Source organism: Solea senegalensis, unplaced genomic scaffold (assembly GCF_019176455.1).
Source record: "Solea senegalensis isolate Sse05_10M unplaced genomic scaffold, IFAPA_SoseM_1 scf7180000013000, whole genome shotgun sequence".
Classification (NCBI taxonomy): domain Eukaryota; kingdom Metazoa; phylum Chordata; class Actinopteri; order Pleuronectiformes; family Soleidae; genus Solea; species Solea senegalensis.
The window spans coordinates 36039-58922 of record NW_025320738.1 but is presented as its reverse complement, the minus strand read 5'-3'; the positions used below and the strand labels follow the sequence as shown (position 1 = coordinate 58922).

At 40.5% G+C, this 22884-nt stretch overlaps 2 protein-coding genes across 6 annotated transcripts; one reads left to right on the top strand and one right to left on the bottom strand.

The window, feature by feature from the left end:
* Nucleotides 1-812: 812 nt before the first annotated feature.
* kcnk12l (potassium channel, subfamily K, member 12 like) lies at nucleotides 813-5776 on the top strand. 5 transcript variants are annotated; one of them, XM_044015179.1, is made up of 4 exons: nucleotides 813-1367; nucleotides 1557-2529; nucleotides 2787-3206; nucleotides 4041-5776. In XM_044015179.1, the coding sequence occupies exons 3-4, from the start codon at nucleotides 2852-2854 to the stop codon at nucleotides 5048-5050; spliced, it is 1365 nt and encodes a 454-aa protein (XP_043871114.1). In that variant the 5' UTR covers nucleotides 813-1367; nucleotides 1557-2529; nucleotides 2787-2851; the 3' UTR covers nucleotides 5051-5776. The 5 variants fall into 5 exon arrangements, with proteins under 5 accessions (XP_043871114.1, XP_043871117.1, XP_043871116.1 ...); XM_044015182.1 differs by lacking the exon at nucleotides 813-1367 and having other exon boundaries at nucleotides 1375-1635; nucleotides 2466-2529; XM_044015181.1 differs by lacking the exon at nucleotides 813-1367 and having other exon boundaries at nucleotides 1375-1635; nucleotides 2463-2529.
* A 1950-nt stretch (nucleotides 5777-7726) lies between these two features.
* ppm1nb (protein phosphatase, Mg2+/Mn2+ dependent, 1Nb (putative)) lies at nucleotides 7727-22273 on the bottom strand. The gene is made up of 6 exons (XM_044015188.1): nucleotides 21513-22273; nucleotides 20099-20670; nucleotides 10697-10814; nucleotides 10289-10403; nucleotides 10130-10193; nucleotides 7727-8542 (listed from the first exon to the last, which is right to left on the bottom strand). Exons 1-6 carry the CDS (start codon nucleotides 21916-21918, stop codon nucleotides 8525-8527), a joined length of 1293 nt encoding a protein of 430 aa, XP_043871123.1. The 5' UTR covers nucleotides 21919-22273; the 3' UTR covers nucleotides 7727-8524.
* Between the last annotated feature and the right edge of the window lie 611 nt (nucleotides 22274-22884).

The window sequence follows — 22884 nt, the reverse complement described above, 5'->3', positions numbered from 1 at the left end:
TAGGGATGTAACGATTACCGGTATGACGATAAACCGCGGTAAAATTCCCGACGGTTAGTACTACCGTTTCAAATTTTAATTATCGTTAAAACCGTGATTGATTACCGCAACTGATGACCGAAAAACTCAGTGATACTGCTCATTTCCTGAAGAAGCAGCGGCACCTGAACGGCACTCGCTCAGAAGCGGGCGCGCATGCGCAGTTTCCACTGTCCTGTGACAACACGGCTGAAGCCACCTGCGCTCCAGAGATTTCCCCCCAGTAAAAAAAACAAGATCAGAAGTCTGGGCATATTTTGCATTTTTAAAAGATGTTGACGGTAAAATAATTGAAGACAAAAAAAAAAAACTCCGCGAAGGGGGGTAACACTTCCGTGACCACCACCCACAACGTTTCAGCGAGTGTAAAGTAAGTCAACAAAAACGGGATTTCGGAATAGTGGGAAATGTCATGGTTTGTCTGTAAAACGTTCCTATTTTCTCAATAAAGGAAACCTAAGTTAAGTGTTACCTAACGTTAACTGTAAAAATACATGTTATTGGGCGCTATCAGCGAAAGCGAGTATTGTGTGCAGACGACACGTACCGTAGCAGAGCAAAATGTGTTTGTTTCTGTGTTTTTTTATTTTATTTTCATGCTGTGTACGACTGCTGCTACTTAATTATGATCCGACAGATTGAGGATCTCTGTGTGTGTGTGTGTGCGCGCGCGCGCGTGTCAGTCAGTCAGATGATAATTAATAATAATAATAGTAATCATCATATAATATAAAATATATTTTTTAAAATAAAACTTTGTTAAAAGATTTCAGTGTGTGTGTTCAGTACTTTTTTAAACATTTTGAACACATCTAACAACACCGAGATAATATTGATAACCGTGATAATTTTGGTCACAATAACCGTGATATGAAATTTTCATATCGTTACATTTCTATGCACCAGTGTTGGAGGAGAGTGTCGTTTCCTGCGGAAATCCACCACCAGTTCCTTATTTTTCCCCATTTGAGGATCTGAAGATGGCTTTGGCAACCTCAGTGGTTTTGGTTCACCCAGACTTCACTCGCCTGAGCACAGTAACTGTACAGTGATACATGCTTTCACACAAGAGTCTACAAACACCACATAAGTCTCCACTAACGACAGAAAAAGTCGCTAGATTTGTTGCTAGAAGGCTAGGAGGCGTTGGAAAGTCACCAGATTTAGCGACCAAGTTGGCAACACTGGTTCCAGGATTAAAGGAGCGAAACATTGGTGAATGGTGGTTCCTGGCTGATGACCCTGCAGCTGACCCGTGGGCACCGGAGGAGGTGCGACTGGCAGCAATGCCTAGCAGGTGTTCCACCTAGCTGTACATTTCTCTGCCTGTAAGAGTTTTTTCCCTTAAGTATCTAAATGTATTTTCGGATAATTGTATATATATGTAGATGTCCTTATGTCTGGGCATACAGTATTTACCTATGGATTTCTCTCGCAGTATCTGTAGAGAGGAATATGAATGATATAGGTTTGACTGAGGTGAAGGCACATGTTTTGTGTGTGCGTGTCAATCACAGCTGTGCACTCTTCTGGCTCAGTCATCAGAGGAAGTAGATGAACTCTTGCCCTCGCCTGGAGCATCACACGAGATTAAAGGTAAGACATGCTCATCAAATCCGCCCACACAGTCTGCAGCAACAACACAAAGCTCTGTCAGAAGAGCTGCACAGCTACAGTCTGACGTGCTGAGCAAACCCCACTGTGACGGACTTTTACTGTAGTGCCTTGCTCAACAGCAACCCAGTGATGTTAAAGTTAGCAGGGCATTTCCACATTTATCCAGTGGATAGTCTGGTGACATAATGTGGCATTGTTTTTACCATTATCTACTAAAATTACAGACATGACATTCCTAAGATCCTGGCTAGTGAAGTGATAACGATTTTTAGGATATAAGATTTTGATCAATAATTCCATTTGGTAGTCCATGGCCTAGTGGAAAGAGACCTTGCCCATAATAATAGGGTTGCTGGTTTTATTCCCCATTGATTGGATTAATTGGATACTCTACATTGACCCCAGCCATGGGAGCCACATCCAATGTACTCCTAATCTGGCATAGAAAAATATCTGCCAAATCAAATATGCCGATCACATTGAATTGAATAAAGAAAGTCATATTCATACCCTGAGTGTGAGTGCACCACAAGAGTTCCCCAGCAGTCTAGGCCAATAGCAGCATAACCATATATAATCTTATCTTATCTTATCATGTCTTGTAGCTTTTGTGGAAGTTGCTAATGTGAGGTGTACCATTGCCCGGAAAAATCACCTTAAAATGAAGAGATGATGTACCATTTGGGGCGTGCTCGAGAAAGGAGGGTGTGGGCAAGTGAATGATGATGTCTTGTGCGCGCGCACACACACACACAGATACACACATACACACCTCAAGAGGCTTCCTCTCACTGTTAACTCTTCAGCAGATCCATTGAACAAGCTCAGCAGAGCAGCATCAGTCAGGAAACACGCTTCTGCCAGAGAGACCAGGTACTGTAGCTGACACTTTTTTACTGTAAACCTTTATTTCTTTCATCTAATTGTGGATTACATGTATGCTGACTAAAATGTATAATGCATTTTGTGCGTTTTTATGATTTCTGTCTGTATGATATGTTTGTTGAACATACATAAAGTCTGTCTGTGAGACTTTTTCAACCCTACTGTTAATTTGGAGCCAAATGTATGAGTGTGTATGTGAAGCAAAGGTGATTCATATAATTAGTACTTGTATGTTTGTGTTGCAGGTGATGATGCCTGAAGCACAGACATAGGCAGCAGTGGCAGAAGCAGTGGTGTATCTGTGCTGTTCATGGCTCAGAGGAGAGCTGCTGCCGCCAGCTGCTGCTGCTGCTGCTCAAGGACGCCCATGAATGAAGACAACGCCCGTTTCTGCCTGCTGGCTGGACTCATCCTGCTCTACTTGTTGTGTGGGGCGGCCATCTTCTCAGCACTGGAGCATCCCTTTGAGCTGCGTGCTCGTCGCCTCTGGAAGCAGCAGCTTGACAACTTCACCCAGAGATACAGGGTGAAGCTGGACTCCCTGCACACTCTGCTGCGGCAGTACGAGGAGGCGAATGGAGCTGGTATCAGAGTGGACACTCTGAGGCCTCGCTGGGACTTCTCTGGAGCGTTCTACTTTGTTGGCACAGTTGTCTCCACTATTGGTGAGTCTACATTTGCTCAGAGTTTGAACTGGAAATGGAAAAGAAGAGAGAACATGTTGTTGAAGGCCCAACTGAAAAATATAATAAAGAAATTCTTACTGTAAGCTCTATTTTTTTATATTTTCACAGGTTGTCAGATCATGTCTTAGGCCTAATATTTTCTCAACATATTTATATATAGGCACAAAAGCAATGCAGTAGATCAGATGTTTGGGCTGCACCTGTCTGCATGACAAACCAATGAAATAGAACTAAAGTTACAGTTGTAGTTAAAGTTAAGGTTGTAGTTTCAATAACACATTTTCACTGTCAACAAAAAAAACAATACATAAATCATGTTCTCTTGTCTCCCTCTCCAAACAGGCAGCTTGCCGAATGCTGTCTATGATGTGCAACACACTCACTCCGCATTAGTACATTCAGTACAAATCAATTACAACCTTGTCTTCATCGAAGCGAAAGGGAACAAAAATTCGCAATACAAATTAAAAGAAAAGAATGTTTTTATAGGCACTGCATTGCATTATGATGATGGTATTAAGTATTATTCTAAATAAAACTGCCAATAGTTATGAAAAAGTAATGTAATGTCAGATGGAAGGGGAGAACAGAGCATTCTGGGAAATGCATTATTCATAACCAACTGCATAACCATTACAACAAACAAACAAGTTCTGCAGTACTGTGCTAAAATAATGATTGGGTGAAATTTAGCACATTATGAACAAAATCATGACAAAATCCTTCTCAAGACGTCTGTATATCTTGTTTGCTAATGAGATACTAGTGCTGTTTGTGAAAGGTGACGTTTTATCTTCTATATGTGTTCTTTAGGCTTTGGCATGACTACACCAGCGACCATACCTGGAAAAATATTCTTAGTAGTCTACGGTCTCATTGGCTGTGCTGCCACCATCCTCTTCTTTAACCTCTTCCTAGAGAGAATCATCACAATGCTAGCTTACATCATGCGTTGGTGTCATGAGCGTCGGCTGAGGTGTGGCGGGGTCATGGTGATGTCGAGAAGAGACGAGACCTCTGGTGAAGAAGACAGCCTTGAAGGCTGGAAACCATCAGTCTATTATGTTATGCTGATCCTGGGAGTGGCATCAATTGTGATTGCATGCAGCGCCTCCACTCTCTACTGCTCCATGGAGAACTGGAGCTACGTGGACTCACTCTACTTCTGCTTCGTTGCCTTCAGCACCATCGGTTTCGGGGACCTGGTGAGCAGTCAGAGACAGCAGTATGACTCTCAGGAAGCATATCAACTTGGGAACTGCCTTTTCATCTTAATGGGAGTATGCTGTATCTATTCGCTTTTTAATGTCATTTCTATTGTCATAAAGCAAACTCTTAACTGGATTCTCGCTAAGCTGATTTGCTCTGGACAGCAGCAGCCTTGTTCTTGCTCCACAGCTGGCTGCTGGGGCGTCTGCTGTACCTGCTTCCAACACAAAACTCACCACCAGAGGCGCGTGCCTGTACACCTGAGGCAAAAACACTTTAAACGCAACACTGTGCAGCCCATCACTTCCCACTGTCCTGCTGGAAGGCACCACTACACAGACAGCTCAGTGGAGACAGTGTGTGACAGTGAGACAGATGCTGGTGCACTGGCTGATGGGGTCTACGTTGGGCAGCGTCTGTCAGAAGAGATGATCTCTGTCAGCGAGTTCATGGTGTCCAACAGGGTGTCACTGGCACTGCTGCAGAAGCAGCTGAGTGAAACAGCTCACCAGGGCCAACAGCAGAGCTACAGCCATCAAAATGGCTTTTCTGGTGGTGTGGGGGCCTTGGCCATTATGAATAATCGCCTACAGGAAACAAGTATGGATAGGTAGCACTACATAATACACCACCGCTGTACAACAGAGGCAGGCAATATTTTTCTCCACAGATCCATCCTGATATACAGTAGGAAAAAGGTCACTAACTTTAATTTAAACCATCCTAATATCCAATATGCTTCAGAGCATTTGAATGACATATAACTGGTAACAAATACAATTATTATTTATATTTTGTTGAAGCAAAGTATTTGTACAATTATAATTATAATCAAAAACTTATTTTCATATTTTATGTTCCCACTAGCCATGCAGCAAGCTTCTACCCACACAGATAGATACAGATTTGATCTGTATTCGGGTTATCATGGCAAACATACTAGTGGCCAAAAGTAGGTTTGCAGGAATAGCATGCAGCAGGCTTCCTCCCTCTCTATTATTGATCTTCTTTTCAAGGCCAATTGGTCCATGTTGATAACCTGCAAAGCCAGTCATTGTGCCTCCTTCTGGCAAAAGGAAGTAACAAACTAACAACAAACAAATGATTTCATTTATATAAAGCATTCAGCGTGTTGTCTACATTTGATGTACGCTGTCATAACAAGTTATTGGTGGCCTTTCTCTAGCGCCATGTAGTGGCCATTGTAGTCACTCCACATCCAAACATTCACAGGGGTGTGAGGGCCCGTTCAGTGCTGCTTGCAGCCCTAGTATAACATTGTAACTTTTTGTAGTGATAATACATTGCATTTCATGTGACTATTTCAAAATAAAGGTTAAGCTGTGTTAAAGCTCTTTTACATATATATTTTTTTATGTAAAAATGCATTTTGCAGTAATTAGATATTGCATTCTACAGATACTGGGCATCATTTTATATTATATCCTGTGTAATAGATACCTTAACTGCTCAAAGTGCCTTACTAAAGCACACCTTTAGTAAATCGCTGGCCATATAAAGCATATTTGCCCACGTGTGCTGTAGATTGTTTTTGGTGTTTTATAGGAGCTGTCCAACCTAGTTCCTTACTGAATGATATTAAGAGAGTAAAATCTGACGGCATGACAAAACCAAATTCTGAGAGCAGAATAACTTTCATTCAGTGAATTGTCTGTTTTGGAAGGGGTCAGTTCATGGCGAAGCAGAGGCATTGGGCTTGTAACTGTAAGGTAATCAGATCAGATCCATGTCAGCGATTTGGCTGGACAACCCCCTTAGCAAGATCCCCATTACACATGGGGAGAACCCATGGTCCAGAGGAAAGGAATTGGGCTAATTCTAATTGTTATTTGGACACTCTAATGCCTTGTTTTCACTGAATGGCGCGATATAGAATGGTATGTATTTTTCTTCTTTTTCCATTAGGAATAGTACCAAAATAACAGCCCCTACCATTTCATCTTTTGTCACCCATCCCTTGGCGTACCAGAGAAAAATGGTACAGGGTGGAGCAAGACTGTCTACCCCCACAAGAGTCAGCTGATTGTGACTGGTGTAACTATCCCACGGAAGCAGTCTGTTACTCATACTAAACTTTACTTCTTGTTGAAACAAACACACATCCAGTGCACTCCTGCTATTGGTCCCGAACCCCTCTAAAAAGAAGGGTAGTGTCAGGAAGGGGAAAAAGTTCCTGTTTTGGAAGTCAAAAGCAGGGTTTAAGCTCAAGCAGGAATCCTGAGCAGCATACAGACAGCGACAAAACAAATCCAGCATCACTGTGAAGAGGGGTCTGATGTCCTGAAGTGAGTGCCTCAATCAGATGGAAGAAGCAGTGGAGGAGCACTCATGGAGGACTGCTGATTTAAGAGTCCTGTGTTTCATGGTTGTATGTGAGGTAGCCGTAAGGAAACATACAGACTTTACCTACAGCCTCCTCTTATAGAAAGAAGACGGCTGATTATGTAAAACATTGGAATGGTGATTTAACAGAGCCCCTTGAGGCCTCTAGAGGAGCAGAGAGGAAGAGACTTTTTAATTTGTGGATTGCTCACGCATCGCCCTTGTTTCATCAGCGCATGTCATTGAAATTCACCGTAATCATGACTGAGCGCTGACATCCAGAGCTTTCACTGGAGCACATCTAATCATGTGTGGCCTGTAGAAGACGCACTCATGTGAATAAGTGGAGTACAGAGACAGATGCAAGATCACATTAACACAGCAACATTCAGGTTCTCCTCATCTACCTGGAGGAGATCCTTTACTATGAAAAAAAAACATTCAATCCGTCCTGCATCATCACCAATCATTTGTTTTGCATATTTGCATCACTCCTTTGGATGATGAGAGTTTAGAAAATAATTTTGCATATAGGAAACAAAAATAAAATGTTCTCTAGTTCAGTGTTAAATACTGTCCTTTCTGCTTCTAATAGTAAAGCAATTTTGAAAATAGATATTTTCTTTCTTTTTTTACTGTTATTATAAAAAAAACCCCCACAGCAGTCAGTCAGTCAAATATTATTTATTTACGCTGAAAACAATCATGACTTTTAACATGTAAAGACTGTACACAGAAACAGTATGATACTGGAACATAATAGTTTGTTTTACCAACTGTTAAAGAAGAATAAGGCAGCACAGTTATAACATCCAGAAAAAAATAAATTTCACCCACAATGGAGAATACATTGAGAAATATAGTATCACTTATAGAAAGAATTGCACTAACATTTAGAGCATATTTGGGTTGAATAAACTTTAATAGGAAATATAGATCTTACCTTGTTTGGATACTTTATTAAATTTCTACACAATAAAACTGTAGAGGTAACTTTTATTTGCAACAAAAAAATACATTTCCAAACAACACCCTAGCAAACTGGATTTTATTCTACACGTTTAGAAAAAAGATGATGTATTTTTTCCATGATTGAGTTGTCACTTAATTTACAGAAGAAGAAAAAGAAAATGCCTGTCACTTCCAGCCGTAAAGAACAAAAAACAATATTTTGTTTTTGCAAATTGTGCTCTCCCATTAGCTGTTAGCATCTCCTCTTGTAACAAATGGATATTGCACATTAGCACAGGCTTAGCTATTGGTTAGCACTGACAGTGTTTCACAACTTTCCTTCCAGGATATGAAAGGCAGGCAAACTATCTTTGAATCATTATTTAATTATATCTATTCATGAAAACATCATATTTAAAATACATCACTACATGAACTCACACTTCCTATCCTATTGTGAATTTCACAGTTGATTATTCAGTTTAACAGGCCTTTATTTGACTTAAACATCTGTAGTGTCTGTTCACTGAATATGAGGCAGAGGTTTGTTGCTGGGTCAGTGTCACTGAGAACGTTTTACAAAATGTCCTTATATAAATATATATGTTTATGTATCAGACTTTAGATTTTTGCATTGTATCTTTGATGGCACAATGCTAATTGTTAGCATGACGTAAACAAACATGACCGCTGTTCACCTTCTCCCTGTTTCATCAAATTGCACATAAAGAAGAAAACTGTTTGAACATGGACTTTAATGACAGTCTCTTCATGGATCACTGGAGGCAAACTTCTCAGGATTCTCCCAGACCCTGAATTCACAGGGAGAAAATAATGATAGTGAATTTACATTCAACAGTTAGCAGGATGCTTTTTTCCATGCTTTTAACAGAAGGAAAGGCACCAGATGCCTATCCACCTTGCTATCCACCAAAAGGGGTTATCTTATACATCCATAGGTATGCTTGGTGCATTTTATTTTGTGTAGCATGTTGTAGTGCTTGTGGTTCAGGGTCATTGTTGAATACTCCTGCCACAAGATTCATACAAGGGTATGAATTTGCTAACTTTTGGCTAACAGTAGTAGTCCCGACCGGGGATACGGGTTACGTCATTAGCTTGCTAACGCTAACGTTATCTAGTTTCGATCACGTGTCACTTGATTTGTTATTTGTACTTGATCAAGTGACACATAATCGAAACTAGATAATACATGATTACGATGATTTGCGTTTGTGTTTTGCACTTGAGGGCCACCGTAGATATCATTATTGGTATCGGACACAAAATAGTGTTTTTGTGGCGTCCCTAAAAATATAACCTTTCAGCACAATGTAAATCATGAAATCTGAGCAAGAGAGAGAGAGACAGACATGTGTGTCCCTGCTTCAGGTTCTGTTTACAGCATTATAACTCAAGTTTTTGCTTCGCGGAAGGATTGGACCAATCACAGGTTAGTTCAGACCAACCATTCCATAAAATAATTGCTATGCTACACACCTAAAAACAGGAACCTATTCATTCCAGGGTCTAATGACTCTGCAATGCATGCCGACTGAGGCTTTAATCGGAACTGTGGTTGTCCTGTAGAGTTTGGCTACTGTTTACTGTTTATCTACATGCAATAATCATAATGAAGCAGATACACCTTATGTTAATTCACAACCACTTTGATTGTGTGTTTCTTCTGTGAACAGTGATGAATATTGAAGATTCATGGTGCTTGATTTGTTAGTATGTTGAAATGCATTGGTCTGTTTTTTTTTTTCAACATCTACAGCAGGACCACTGGGTTTTATATATTTTTAACTTCCTTCACACCTGGGATCAGCTGGAGCCATGCAGCACTTCCCTCCTTCCTTGTAAACTGTGCATAATTGATCACCACATTCACAGAACTATATTTTCTTAATTATATAATACAGTACAATAATTGACTTTCATTTACCTGTTCAGACAACCGTTTGTTTTATTGATGCATTTATCTTTTGTTTTTGATTACATTAACATTCATTTGATTATTAACCATGAATCACTTTTGATCTTGAAAAGTTCCAGCTGAATGTTAATGTTACATGTAGGTGTTCTGTGTAGAATTCAGTTTCTTCTTTAGTGAAATTAACATCATATTTTCCGTACTCATGTTGCAGCAGATGTAGATATTCATTTTCTTCATTGAGTAAAATAAATAAACATAACAATGAAATAGTTGAAAAGGGCACACACATAGAAGTCAAAGAGGTAGCAACATATTCATCCTACTGTTTAGTCATTAGTCATATTGGAGGATCTTGGTGTGCTTGAAGATATCAAATAACACATGTTGATAATATTGTGCATTCCTATTCATTAGTAATAATGAATAATTATAGTATAATGTATAATTACTTTGTACTCACATTTGGTGATGTGGGCTTGTGTGTCTCTCTTTGTTGATAGTAAGCGGAAATAATGCAGTTCCTTCTGTAACACACAGAAGTTCCATTGTGTCATTTCACACACACACACGCAAGCACACACACATGGCACACTGAAAGATGTTTTGTGGTTTCTCTTACTTGCTCTGTATGCCTCCACCTGGTGGTAATCCTGGGATGACAGTGGAAGCGAGGACTGTGAGGACAGACAGCAGGTCAGGTTCCTCTCCTCGAGCACACAACTCATCATAAATTTCTGTCAGAAAAAAACAACAGGCTTTTAAAAAAAGGACTTTTCAAGCATGCAGATTACATTTATAAATATGAATAAATGTGATTAAATAGCACTTATTGGTTGGTAGATGGTAAATGGTCTGTATTTATAAAGCACTTTTCTCATTTTCATCCACTTACACTCACACACATTAATACAGCATCTAAATGCAGCACTTTCTCTGTCACACCCATTTATACCCACTCACATCAGCTGTGAGAAGCAACTTGGGGTTAAGTGTCTTCCCCCCCCCACACACACACATACACACACACCTGCCACTTTGGACTCCAGCAGGTCCTCCAGTTCAGCTTCCTGGTGTAATGCCTCTGCTGACAGCTGGGGGGCTCCAGGGAAGCACAGCAGAATGATACTGATGTTGTCCAAGCTTCCCTGTGGAGAGAAGCAGCAACGTATTATAGATATTATTCATTCATGTTATTCATTGGTTCAGTGTTCAGTGGAGCCTGGTTTTAAATGAAGGATGGGGAAGGAATGAAGGAAGTTCATTTTGACACACAGTGACACACTCTAGTGAGATTCAGCAAAATAATCACCAAAAATTTTTAAAATTTATTTTGGACGACGTACTATACTATGAGTTTTTTGACCGATTTTGGACGACATACTATACTATGAGTTTTTTGACCGATTTTGGACGACATACTATACTATGAGTTTTTTTGACCGATTCTGGACAACATGCTAAACTATGAGCTTTTGTCTGTCTGTCTGTTTGCGCTTCACACTGGTGACCAAACTTTAAAAAAAGACAGTGAAGAACCATGAGGAAGTGAGTCTGACACCTTGAGGACTTGAACAACACAACTTCATGGTCTGATGAAGTAGATCAGCTGATTAAAGTGATTCTAATGTTTGAAAGACTCTGAGAATTTTAAAAACTCAAGAACACCAAAAATTTCACCATCTGTTCAACAGCACATATAGCTCACTCCATCAGAAGATGACTTCAATTCAATTCAATTCAATTTTATTTGTATAGCGCCAAATCATAACATACATTATCTCAAGGCACTGTACATAGACAACATCAAAGAGAGCAGAGACCCCCAACAGTTCACACAATGAGCAAGCACTAGGCGTCAGTGGAGAGAAAAAACTCCCTCTTAACAGGAAGAAATCTCTGACAGAACCAGGCTCAGAGATGTGCGGTCATCTGCCGCGACCGGTTGGGGTGAAAGGAAAAATGGGGGATAGTGGAGAGGTGGGGGACAGAAAATGGGGGGAGAGAAAGGACAAGAGGGAGATGAGGGAGAGACAGAAGAGAGAGAGGGAGACCAGCAGCAGATACACAACAACTGTATCAGGTTACAAATTTATACAGTTACTGATATCGACTTTTTAATTTACAAAATAATAATAATGGTGACGATGAGCGTAGCCTCGGAAACTGGATCTTGATCCTGCAACCTGCATGATGAGAATACAGAGAGAGAGAGAGGGAAGGAAGGAAAGACACAAACTAGGGAGAGAAAGAGACAAGGTTAATGACATATAAAAAGTCATAATCAAATGCTGAGTGTGAGAGAGTGAATGTGCGTGTACCACCGGAAAATCCCCCAGCAGTTTAGTTCTATAGCAGCATAACTAAGAGATGGTTTAGGTTTCCCTGAACCAGCTCTAACTATAAGCTTTATCAAAAAGGAAAGTTTTAAGTTTAACTTTAAATACAGAGAGAGTGTCCGCCTCCCGAACTATCATTGGAAGCTGGTTCCACAGGAGAGGAGCCTGGTAGCTAAAGGCTCTGCCTCCCATTCTACTCTTACAGACTCTGGGAACCACAAGTAAACCTGTATTTTGTGACCTAAGTGGTCTATTAGGATGATAGGGTAAGACTAGGTCTTTCAGGTATGAAGGGGCCTGACCATTAAGTGCTTTGTACGTGAGGAGGAGGATTTTAAATTGAATTCTAAACTGTATGGGGAGCCAGTGTAGAGAAGCTAACACTGGAGTTATGTGGTCTCTCTTTCTAGTTCCTGTCAGAACTCGTGCTGCAGCATTTTGAATTAACTGAAGGATTCTAACAGACTTGTTAGAACATCCTGCTAATAAGGAGTTACAGTAATCTAATCTAGATGTAACAAAAGCATGAACTAGTTTTTCAGCATCCTGTAAAGACAGAATGTTTCTAATTTTCATAATGTTCCGCAGGTGGAAGAAGGCTGTTCTGGAAATTAGTTTTATGTGTGAATCAAATGACATTTCCTGGTCAAAAGTAACTCCAAGGTTCCTCACAGTGGAACTGGAAGCCAGGGTGATGTCATCTAATGACTTGTGACTTGTGTCACTGAGATTGAGAGTTCAACTCTTACTGTCAACTGAACTTCTGCACTGCTTTCAAACTAAAGACCAAAATAAGAAGTTAAAAATACTAGCAACGTATTGTTCTGCAGCTCAGGAAGAATAGCTCCTCCTTGAGAAGCAGGACTTGTATGTCTGAGGTTGTGCGTTCAAGTCTTATGATAACCATCAATTGACAGTTTTCAAAATTCTGACCTGGACGAGAAAGTTAAGTACACCAAGTAAGTCAGAGGGTCACCATCAGAATGAATGGCTCACACCATCAGAACGAGACTTGGATCGCTGAGGTTGTGAGTTCAAGTCTTGCAATCAACTGAACTTCTTTCAACTTTAGAACTTCAGACCAACATAAGAATTTAAAAATACCAGCAACGTTTCCTTCTGCAGGGCAGCAAGAGTAACTCGTGCTGTAAGAATAAGACTTGCATGTCCAAGGTTATGAGTTCGAGTCTTATGGTCACCTCATTGATTTTGATGTTCAAAGTAAACAGTCAAAAGCTCTAAGAGAACCTGGAGAGGAGAAGTTGCAGGTAGCTCAGTGTACAAGAATGCTGCTGTGAAATCCAGAGCTTGTAGGTTCAGTTCTTGTGAGGACCAGTATATTTTAAAGGTCAACATCCAAAGTGAAAATTGAAATGAGACCGAAAGTCCTGGTAGCAGTAGGATTTGGTGGTGCAGTGGTTTTATTCACAACCATGGGAATGCGTGAGTTACAAGGTGACCGGTTCGATACCACAGCCTTGCAGGTTCCATTCGGAGCCTTGCAGGGGTGGGGCAGGGCAGGTTGTGCAAGAGGTGAGGTTTGGACAGGGCAGGTTGGGAGAGGAGAGTAGAGGCGAGGCAGGGCAGGTGGTGAGGTGAGAGGAGGGGTAGGGCAGGTGGTGAGGAGGAGCAGAGGGGCAGGGCAGAGCAGAGGGGCAGGGAGTGAGAGGAGCAGAGGGGCATGGCAGGAGTGAGAGGAGGAGGGGCATGGAAAGGTCAAAGGTCAAATACTTTATATTACACTGTGCAGCAAAAGGTAACCGCATTAAGATAATGCGGATTTAAGCGGATTTAAGACAGATTTAATGCGGATTTAAGACAGTTGGATGGGGGTCGGGGCCCCACCCTCCAACTGTTTTGCTGCTGGACTCTCCAGGTGCGGCGAAGGCACCTGGCAGTCAGTGAGCCTGAGGGGTGCGACTCACTCGCGCCCTGCTGGCCACCGGGGGGTACGACTCACTGGGGCCCTGCTGGCCAATGGGGGGTACGACTCACTTGGGGTTGGTCACCTGGTGTGCTGTGTCGGTCAGCAAGAGGTTAGGTTTGGTTCTGTTCCAATGAACAACCGCCAGGTGGGGAACTGAACCTGGCACCTCACTGTTGAGACACAACCTTACGGTTTGGAACAATGCCACCACGCCACCAAGGCCGCCTTCGTCTAGGATTGCTGTCTGCTTTTAATCTTGAGTTTGGATGTTGACCTTTAAAAGCTCCTGCTCCTCACAAGAACTGAACCTACAATCTACGGACTTCACAGCAGTGTTCTTGTCTACTGAGCTATCTGCTCTTCACGATTCTTCAGGTTCTCTTAGAGCTCTTGACTGTTCACTTTTAACACTGAACTCAAACAGTTGAGTTCATTATAAGACTTGAACTGACAACCTCAGATATACAAGTCTGACTCTTACAGCACGAGCTATTCTTACTGACCTGCAGAACAACACGTTGCTGGTATTCTTAAATTCTTGAGATTGGAGGGTGAGCTTTAAAAGCTGCTGCTCCTCACGAGAACTGAACCTACGATGTCAGGACTTGACATAAGCGTTCTAGTCCACTGAGCTACCAGCTCCTACAGTTTTTCAGGTTTACTTTGAACACTGAACTCATACACTTGAGCTCATCATTAGACTTGAACTGACAACTTCAGACATACAAGTCTTGTTGTTCCACAAGAAGTTGCAGAACAACATGTTGCTGGTATTTTTAACTTCTTATTTTGGGCCGAAGTTTGAAAGTAGTGCAGAAATTCAGTTGACAGAAAGAGTTGAATTCACAACCTCAAAGACACAAGTCATCTTCCGATGGGGTGAGCTACTTGTGCTGATGATTGCAAACTACATCTTCTTAAGTTTTTAAAATTCTAAGAGTCTTTCAAATATTAGAATAACTTTAATCAGCTGATCTACTTCATGAGAACGTGAAATTGTGTTGTTCAAGTTCTCAAGGTGTCAGACCCACTTCCTCATGGTACTTCACGTCAGTAAGGTTTAGGATCTTGTCTTTTTTTAGTTTTGGCCACCAGTGTGAAGCTCAGACAGACTGACAAAAGCTCATAGTAGTCATACTACAGTATGTCGTCCAAAATCAGTCAGAAAAGTCATACTATAGTATGTCGAACAAAATCGCTCAAAAAAGTCATAGTATAGTATGTCGTCAAAAAACACTCAAAAACGTCATAGTTTAGTATGTCCTCCAAAATCACTCAATAAAGTCATAGTATAGTATGTTGTCCAAAATCAAATGAAAAATGTCATAGTATAGTATGTCGTCCAAAATCCGTCCAAAATGTCATACTATAATCGGTATGTCATACATACCGATTATACTATGACGTTTTAGTATGTATAGTATGTCGTCATAGTATAGTATGTCGTCCAAAATGAGACAAAAAAGTCATAGTATAGTATGTCGTCCGAAATTGGTCAAAAACGTCATTGTATAGTATGTCGTCCAAAATCAGTCCAAAATGTCATACTATATATAGTATGTCGTCCCAAATCACTCAAAAACTTCATAGTACAGTATGTCCGTCAAAAACGATAGTATAGTATGTCGCAAAATCAAATGAAAAATGTCATAGTATAAATCGCCCAAAATGAGACAAAAGTCATAGTATAGTATGTCGTCTTGGTCAAAAACGCCATCGACCAAAGTCATAGCCAAAATCGGCAAAATCCAAATGAGACAAAAGTCATAGTATAGTATGTCATTGGTCAAAACGCCATTGTATAGTATGTCGCCTACCCTGACAAAAATCAAGTATAGTATGTCGCCCAAAATCAAATGAAAATGTCATAGTATAGTATATCCCAAATCGGTCAAAATGTCAAGGTATAGTATGTCGTCCAAAATCAATCAAAAAATTCATAGTATAGAATGTCGCCCAAAATCGTCAAAAACATAGTAAAAATCAATCAAAATTCATAGTATAGAATGTCGCCAAAATCGGCCAAAATGTCAAGGTAGTATGTTGTCCAAAATCAAGTATGAATGTCAAAAATCGGTCAAAAGTCATAGTATACTATGTTGTCCAAAATGAGACAAAAAAGTCATAGTATAGTATGTCGCCCAAATGGACAAAAAAGTCATGGTATAGTATGTAGCCCAAAATTGGTAAAAAAGTCATAGTATAGTCGCCCAAAATTGGTAAAAAGTCATAGTATAGCGTATAGTATAGTATAGCCAAAATAGTAAAAAGTGTATAGTATGTCACCAAAATTAGTAAAAGTCATAGTATAGTATGTCGTCCAAAATCACATAGTATACTCAGTCAAAAGTCATTGTATAGTATGTCGCCCAAAATCGGAAAAAGTCATAGTATAGTAGGTCAAAATCAGTCAAAACGCCATAGTATAGTATAACGCCAAAATCGGTCAAAAAGTCATAGTATAGTATGTCGTCCAAAATCACTCAAAAGTATAGTATAGTAGTCAAAATTCAAAAAGTCATAGTATGTCGTCCAAAATTGGTAAAAAGTCATAGTATAGTATAAGTGTAAATCAGTCCAAAAAGTCATAGTATAGTATGTCGTCAAAATCACCAAAAAGTCATAGTATAGTATTCCCAGTCCAAAATCAAAATGTCAAGGTATAGTATGTCCAAAATCAGTATAGGTCGTCCAAAATATCAAAAAGTCATAGTATAGTATGTCGTCCAAATTTTCAAAAAGTCATAGTTAGTATGTTGTCCAAAATCGCAAAGTCATAGTATAGTATGTAGTCCAAAATTAAAAAAAGTCATAGTATAGTATGTCAAAAAGTAAAAAGTCATAGTATATCCAAAATCAAAAAAGTCATAGTATAGTATGTCGTCCAAAATAGAAAAAAAGTGTATAGTATGTCAAAATAAAAAAGTCATAGTATAGTATGTCGAAAAAGTCATAGTATAGTATGTTGTCCAAATCAGTCAAAAAGTCATTGTATAGTATGTCGTCCAAAATCACCAAAAAGTCATAGTATAGTATGTCCAAAATCGTCAAAAGTCATAGTATAGTATGTCCAAAATAAAAAGTCATAGTATAGTATGTCGTCAAAATCATCAAAAAATAGTATAGTATGTCCAAAACAAAAGTCATAGTATAGTATGTTCAAAATTCCCAAAATCAAAAAAGTCAGTATAGTATGTCGTCCAAAATCTCAAAAAATAGTATTATTGTCAAAATGTCAAAAAGTCATAGTATAGTATGTGTCCAAAATCAGTCAAAAGTCATAGTATAGTATGTCAAAAAAAAGTCATAGTATAGTATGTCGTCCAAAATGAAAAAAGTCATAGTATAGTATGTCGTCCAAAATCAGTCAAAAGTCATAGTATAGTATGTCCAAAATCATCAAAAAGTCATAGTATAGTATCCAAAATCAAAAAGTCATAGTATAGTATGTCGTCCAAAATCACCAAAAATAGTATAAAAAAAAAAAAAAGTCATAGTATAGTATAAAATCCAAAAATGGTAAAAAGTCATAGTATAGTATCAAAATCACTCAAAAGTCATAGTAGTATAGTATGTCCCAAAATCATAGTATAGTATGTCCAAAATCAGAAAAAAAGTCATAGTATAGTATATTCAAAATGTCAAAAAAGTCATAGTATAGTATGTCGTCCAAAATTCAAAAAGTATAGTATAGTATGTCGTCCAAAATCACTGAAAAAGTCATAGTATAGTATGTCGTCAAAATTGATAAAAAAGTCATAGTATAGTAAGTCCAAAATTGGTAAAAAGTCATAGTATATTATAAAATCACTCAAAACGTGTATGTCGCCCAAAATTGTGACCAAAATCACTCAAAAACGCATAGTATAGTATGTCGCCCAAAATTGGTAAAAAGTCATAGTATGTCGTCCCAAAATCAATGAAAAGTCATAGTATAGTATGTTGTCCAAAATCAGTCAAAAAGTCATTGTATAGTATGTGTCAAAATCACTCAAAAAGTCATAGTATAGTATGCCCAAAATTGGTAAAAAGTCATAGTATATTATGTCGCCCAAAATCACTCAAAAGCCATAGTATTTCCAAAATTGTAAAAAGTCGTAAAGTCAAATGGTAAAAAGTCATATCGCCAAAATCAGTCAAAAGCATAGTATAGTATGTCCAAATCAGTCAAAAAGTCATTGTATAGTATGTCGTCCAAAATCGGTCAAAAAGTCATAGTATAGTATTCGCCCAAAATCGTCAAAAAAAATAGTGTCAAAAAAAGTCATAGTCCAAAATCCTCAAAACGCTATAGTATAGTATAACGCCCAAAATCGTCAAAAAAGTCATAGTATAGTATGTCGCCCAAAAATGAAAAAGGCATAGTATAGTATGTTGTCCAAAATCAGTCAAAAAGTCATTGTATAGTATGTCCAAAATCGATAGTATGTCGCCCGTGGGTCAAAAGTTACAGTATAGTATGTCAGCTCCAAAATCGGCCAAAACGCTATAGTATAGTATGTGGAGTCAAAATGAATGAAAAAAGGCATAGTATAGTATGTTGTCCAAAATCAATGAAAAAAGGCATAGTATAGTATGTTGTCCACAATCAGTCAAAAAAGTCATAGTATAGTTTGTCGTCCAAAATCGGTCAAAAACGTCATAGTATAGTATGTCTTCCAAAATCACTCAAAAACGTCATAGTATAGTCAGTCAGTCAGTCATCATCTAACCGCTTTATCCTCCACCAGAGGGTCGCGGGGGGTGCTGTGCCAATCTCAGCTACACCGGGCGATAGGCGGGGTACACCCTGGACAGTTCGCCAGTCCATCGCAGAGCCACACACAACTAGAGACAAACAACCATTCACGCTCACACTCACTCCTATGGTCAATTTAGAGTGTCCAATTTACCTAATCCCCACATTGCATGTTTTTGGACTGTGGGAGGAAGCCGGAGAACCCGGAGAGAACCCACGCACACACGGGGAGAACATGCAAACTCCATGCAGAAAGGCCCTTGTTCCAACCGGGGCTCGAACCCGGGTCTTCTTGCTGCAAGGCGAGAGTGCTAACCACAACATCACCGTGTGTCCCGTCATAGTATAGTATGTGGTCCAAAATGAGACAAAAAAGTCATAGTATAGTATGTCGTCAAAATGCTTTGTTTAAATACCTCAAGTTTTAAAGGTTCAATCCACGTTTTCAGATTTTATAATGCAGATTTTTGTAAAGGGGGAGGGGAGTACAGGGAGTGGTAGGGGCTTATGAGTAAAGGGTGATTCCACCAAAAAACACTTTTTCTAAATACTTCAAGTTTTAAAGGTTCAATCCACCCAAATGTTACTCCTTTACCAGCACAAGTCCTGCACGCGACAACATCGGCAGCAAGAATAGCAGGCACGCGCGGAATTTTCTAGTTCAGTATGAGCCTCATGTAGAGGAAAGCGGTAGAAGATGAGTGAGTGAGCGAATACAACCAAAAAGGGTATTATCTAACTATGCTGTAAACTTCAACTTAAAAACATAAAGCAAACAAATAAAAAGTTTCAGAAGTGAATTTTACTGCTCAAAAACTTCTTGTCCCCGCCCACCCCTGTGTTGCTGCTGTCGAAACACAAACGCTCCATCTGTGTCACTTCAGTATGTGATCCTAGACCAGCTATTTATCTCATATGCGGCCCTGCGACATGAGTGAGAGCGGTCATATCAGAATTGATGCAAAAAAAAATAAAATGGTTGAGAAATTTAAAAATATTACACCAATTGTGCAGCTTTTTTGCCTGTGTTGTGTTTTCACAGAGCACTGGCAGTATGCATTAGCTGTGCATTGACCTACACCACAGGAGTGCAGCAAAATCAAACAACAATGAAAGACAGTGTCATCCTCTAATAGTAAATCGCACAGCAAATTTCAGATTTTTTCAAATGGAGGTTCACTATATTATGTCATAACTCCTGCTTCAATACAAAAATGATGATGTTGATGTATAAAGGTATTTCATGTATGTATATTTTGAATGTGCGCGTACCTTTGAGAGGGCTGTCACATTCAGATGTAAGACACTTGTGGTTAAGAATGTGAACTGCCAAATTTGATCTGTAATGAATCAGCTTTGAATTGGATCTGAACAATGCGACTGGTAATCTGAGCATAGCCTTTGCTTGGTGATGAAGCACGTTCTGACCTTATAGAGACAGAGGTCGATGACTTGAGTGCAAACGTCCCTCAGGTCAGCGCAGACACACAGACGGTTATGGATGAAGGCACACAGCTCCTCGTTGCTGATGGTGTCCCACACCCCATCACAGGCCAGCACCAGGAACTCATCTGCTGGTGAGCGTGCCACCACACACACCTCTGGCTCTGGAGACACCATCTGCTGGCTGGGTGTTCGGTTCTCTGCTCCCTTGTAGTTGAAGTCCCCCAGAGCACGAGAGACTGCCAAGGAACCATTGATGCGTTGGAACGTCACTGATCCTCCTGCGCTCTCAATACGTTCTTTCTCCAGCGGGCTGTAGGGTTTGTGGTCCTCAGTGGAGAAGCAAACCTGGCCGGACCGACACAGCACGGCCCTTGAGTCACCGCAGTTGGCGAAGTAGATGTAATATGGTGAGATTAGAGTGGACACCACTGTGGTGCCTCCTCTCTCCCAGCCTTCTCGGCGTGCCACAGAGTGAAGTTGCTTGTCTGTTTGCAGGAAGCCTTCAATGATGGCACCTCTCACCTTTTCAGGGTCATCCTCTGCTTCTATTCCACCTGCATACAAAAACAGGTCCCATTCACACATTAATACAATGCATCCACCGTATAGACAGCATGTTTTCTTTCATCATAACTTATTTAATTGTTAATTGGATATTTGATTACATATTTAACTAGGAGGCAGGACAGAGGTGCAGGATGTAAGATAAGATGCCACAATAGTAGTGCTCCACTGCTGAGTAAATGGAGCCTTATTTTCTATAATGCCACCAGGAACTATGTGGGGTTAAGTGTCGAGTGTCGTGCGCGGACCTTCCAATTGGAAGATGACTGATGACATATGCAGAGAAGCAGGTAGAGCTCACACACTTACTCCCACAAGAAACTTAATTGACAATAACTTTTTGAGCCAGTGAAAATCCTCTTTAAAGATTTTGTGGCCTGGTGGTCTAATGATTTGGATCAGTTGCTCTCTGCGCTGTGACCTTTGTTTGTTTCCCAATCAGGGAAGAGAATTATGTGTTATACCCAACTAGCTTTTACCTGAATGTTCCCGTGGAAAGGATGGGTTTAATGCAGAGGTCAAATGTACTATCACTCATTGGCATGATGTGCAAATAACTGAATAATGATTTCTGGACTGTGTGTTTTGTGCGTGTATTGTTCTAGGCTTACACTTATAAAAAATATATAGGTCATTCTGTCACAAACACACCACTAAAACACATCACAGCAAGATATAAATGTGATAGTTTAGTGAGCAGAACATTCAGGATGCCATTTTTTAAAATAAAGTTTCTATCTTTGATATCTAATCGTCATTATTATGTTATTAATTGTATTATATAAAAGACTCCAACAACACTCCAAAGTTATTAATCGTTCAGATCGTTCACCTGTGCCCAGGATGTGACCCAGAAGGTGCTGGGAACAGTGCTCTGCCACTGTGCTGCCTGCATGACCATCAAACACAGCAAAGAAGCTCCAGTCGGTGAGCTCTCCTCCCAGCTGTGGCACACAGTTGTGGAAGTCCTCCATGTTGGCCCTCCAGCCTTGCATGCTCCCCAGGGCATAGGTGAGGCCCCAGCGGGCAGAGCCTTCCTCTGCCAGTTTATCTAGGACAGGCCGGTCCAGGTAGGGGCTGGGCATCATCTCCTCCCTCTCCTCTTCTCCTGGCTGCTCTCCATCTGTTGCTCCTCCACGACTCCCCTTGAACAAGGAGCTGACCCTCTTCTCTGTCTCTTTCACCAACTGGCGTACAAATGCAGGCATCTCCACGCTGCCTTTCCTGGCGGTCCTCATGGCTCTGAAGTGAGGCTGGTGTGGGGGAAATCTTCTCTTGTCCCTTCCCCTGCGTCTGTGGCCTGATGCTGAACCTGATTCTAGGCCCGTGCAGTATCTGCGTAGCCTTGATGCTCCGGGACTCAGAGCATGGCTGCCTGAGCTGATGGATGTTCCCTGTGCTGCTGGCTGCTCATCTTCTTCCCTTCTCTTGAAGCCTCACTGATCATCCGACCGTCCCCTCTGTACTCATCCTTCCTCTGCTGTGTGTTGGTCTTGCCTCTGTGCTGCTGTGATTTTACCTTCTCCCTCACTATTTCATAGCTCTCTCCTTTTTCACCAGCTCTCCTCTATATCTTGTTTTTTCCCCTGCCTGTTCTCTGATTGGTTGGCTATTTGTGTGCACCAATCCCTGCCTGACTTGCATCCCCACTGACATGTTTGAGCTCACCCTCTTTCACTGTCCTCCTATCCGCAGCACTGCCCCTCCCACATCTCCGCTAATCTCATCCTTTGAGCAGATGGGATTACAGGCCGCCATTGGCAGAGATAACAGGACTGCCATTTAGCAATAGTGTGTCACTGACAGCGTTTTATTTTGCACACAGACCCCTTTAAATTTATATTTTACTTTTCTACACTGAACAGTGGTAGTGGTGCATGTATTGTACCAATACAGGAATTTGTCTGACACCACTAGTGCTAGAAGAGATTAAGGTATTATCAACACTTACCTTACTCACCTGGGAACAACACATAAATAACAAACTGTATTATTATTTTTTTTTAAGCTTGATTGATTTTTCACACAAGACTCCAACTGGTCCCAAGCCTGGATAAATGGGAGGGGTTTTATCAGGAAGTGCGACCCCTATAGGAGAAGCAGAAAGACACGTTTTATCCTCTACACGAGGGTTGGGGGTGCAAACTCCACACAGAAAGGCCCTCAGGTCGAAACAGTGACCTTATTACTGTGAGGCAACAATG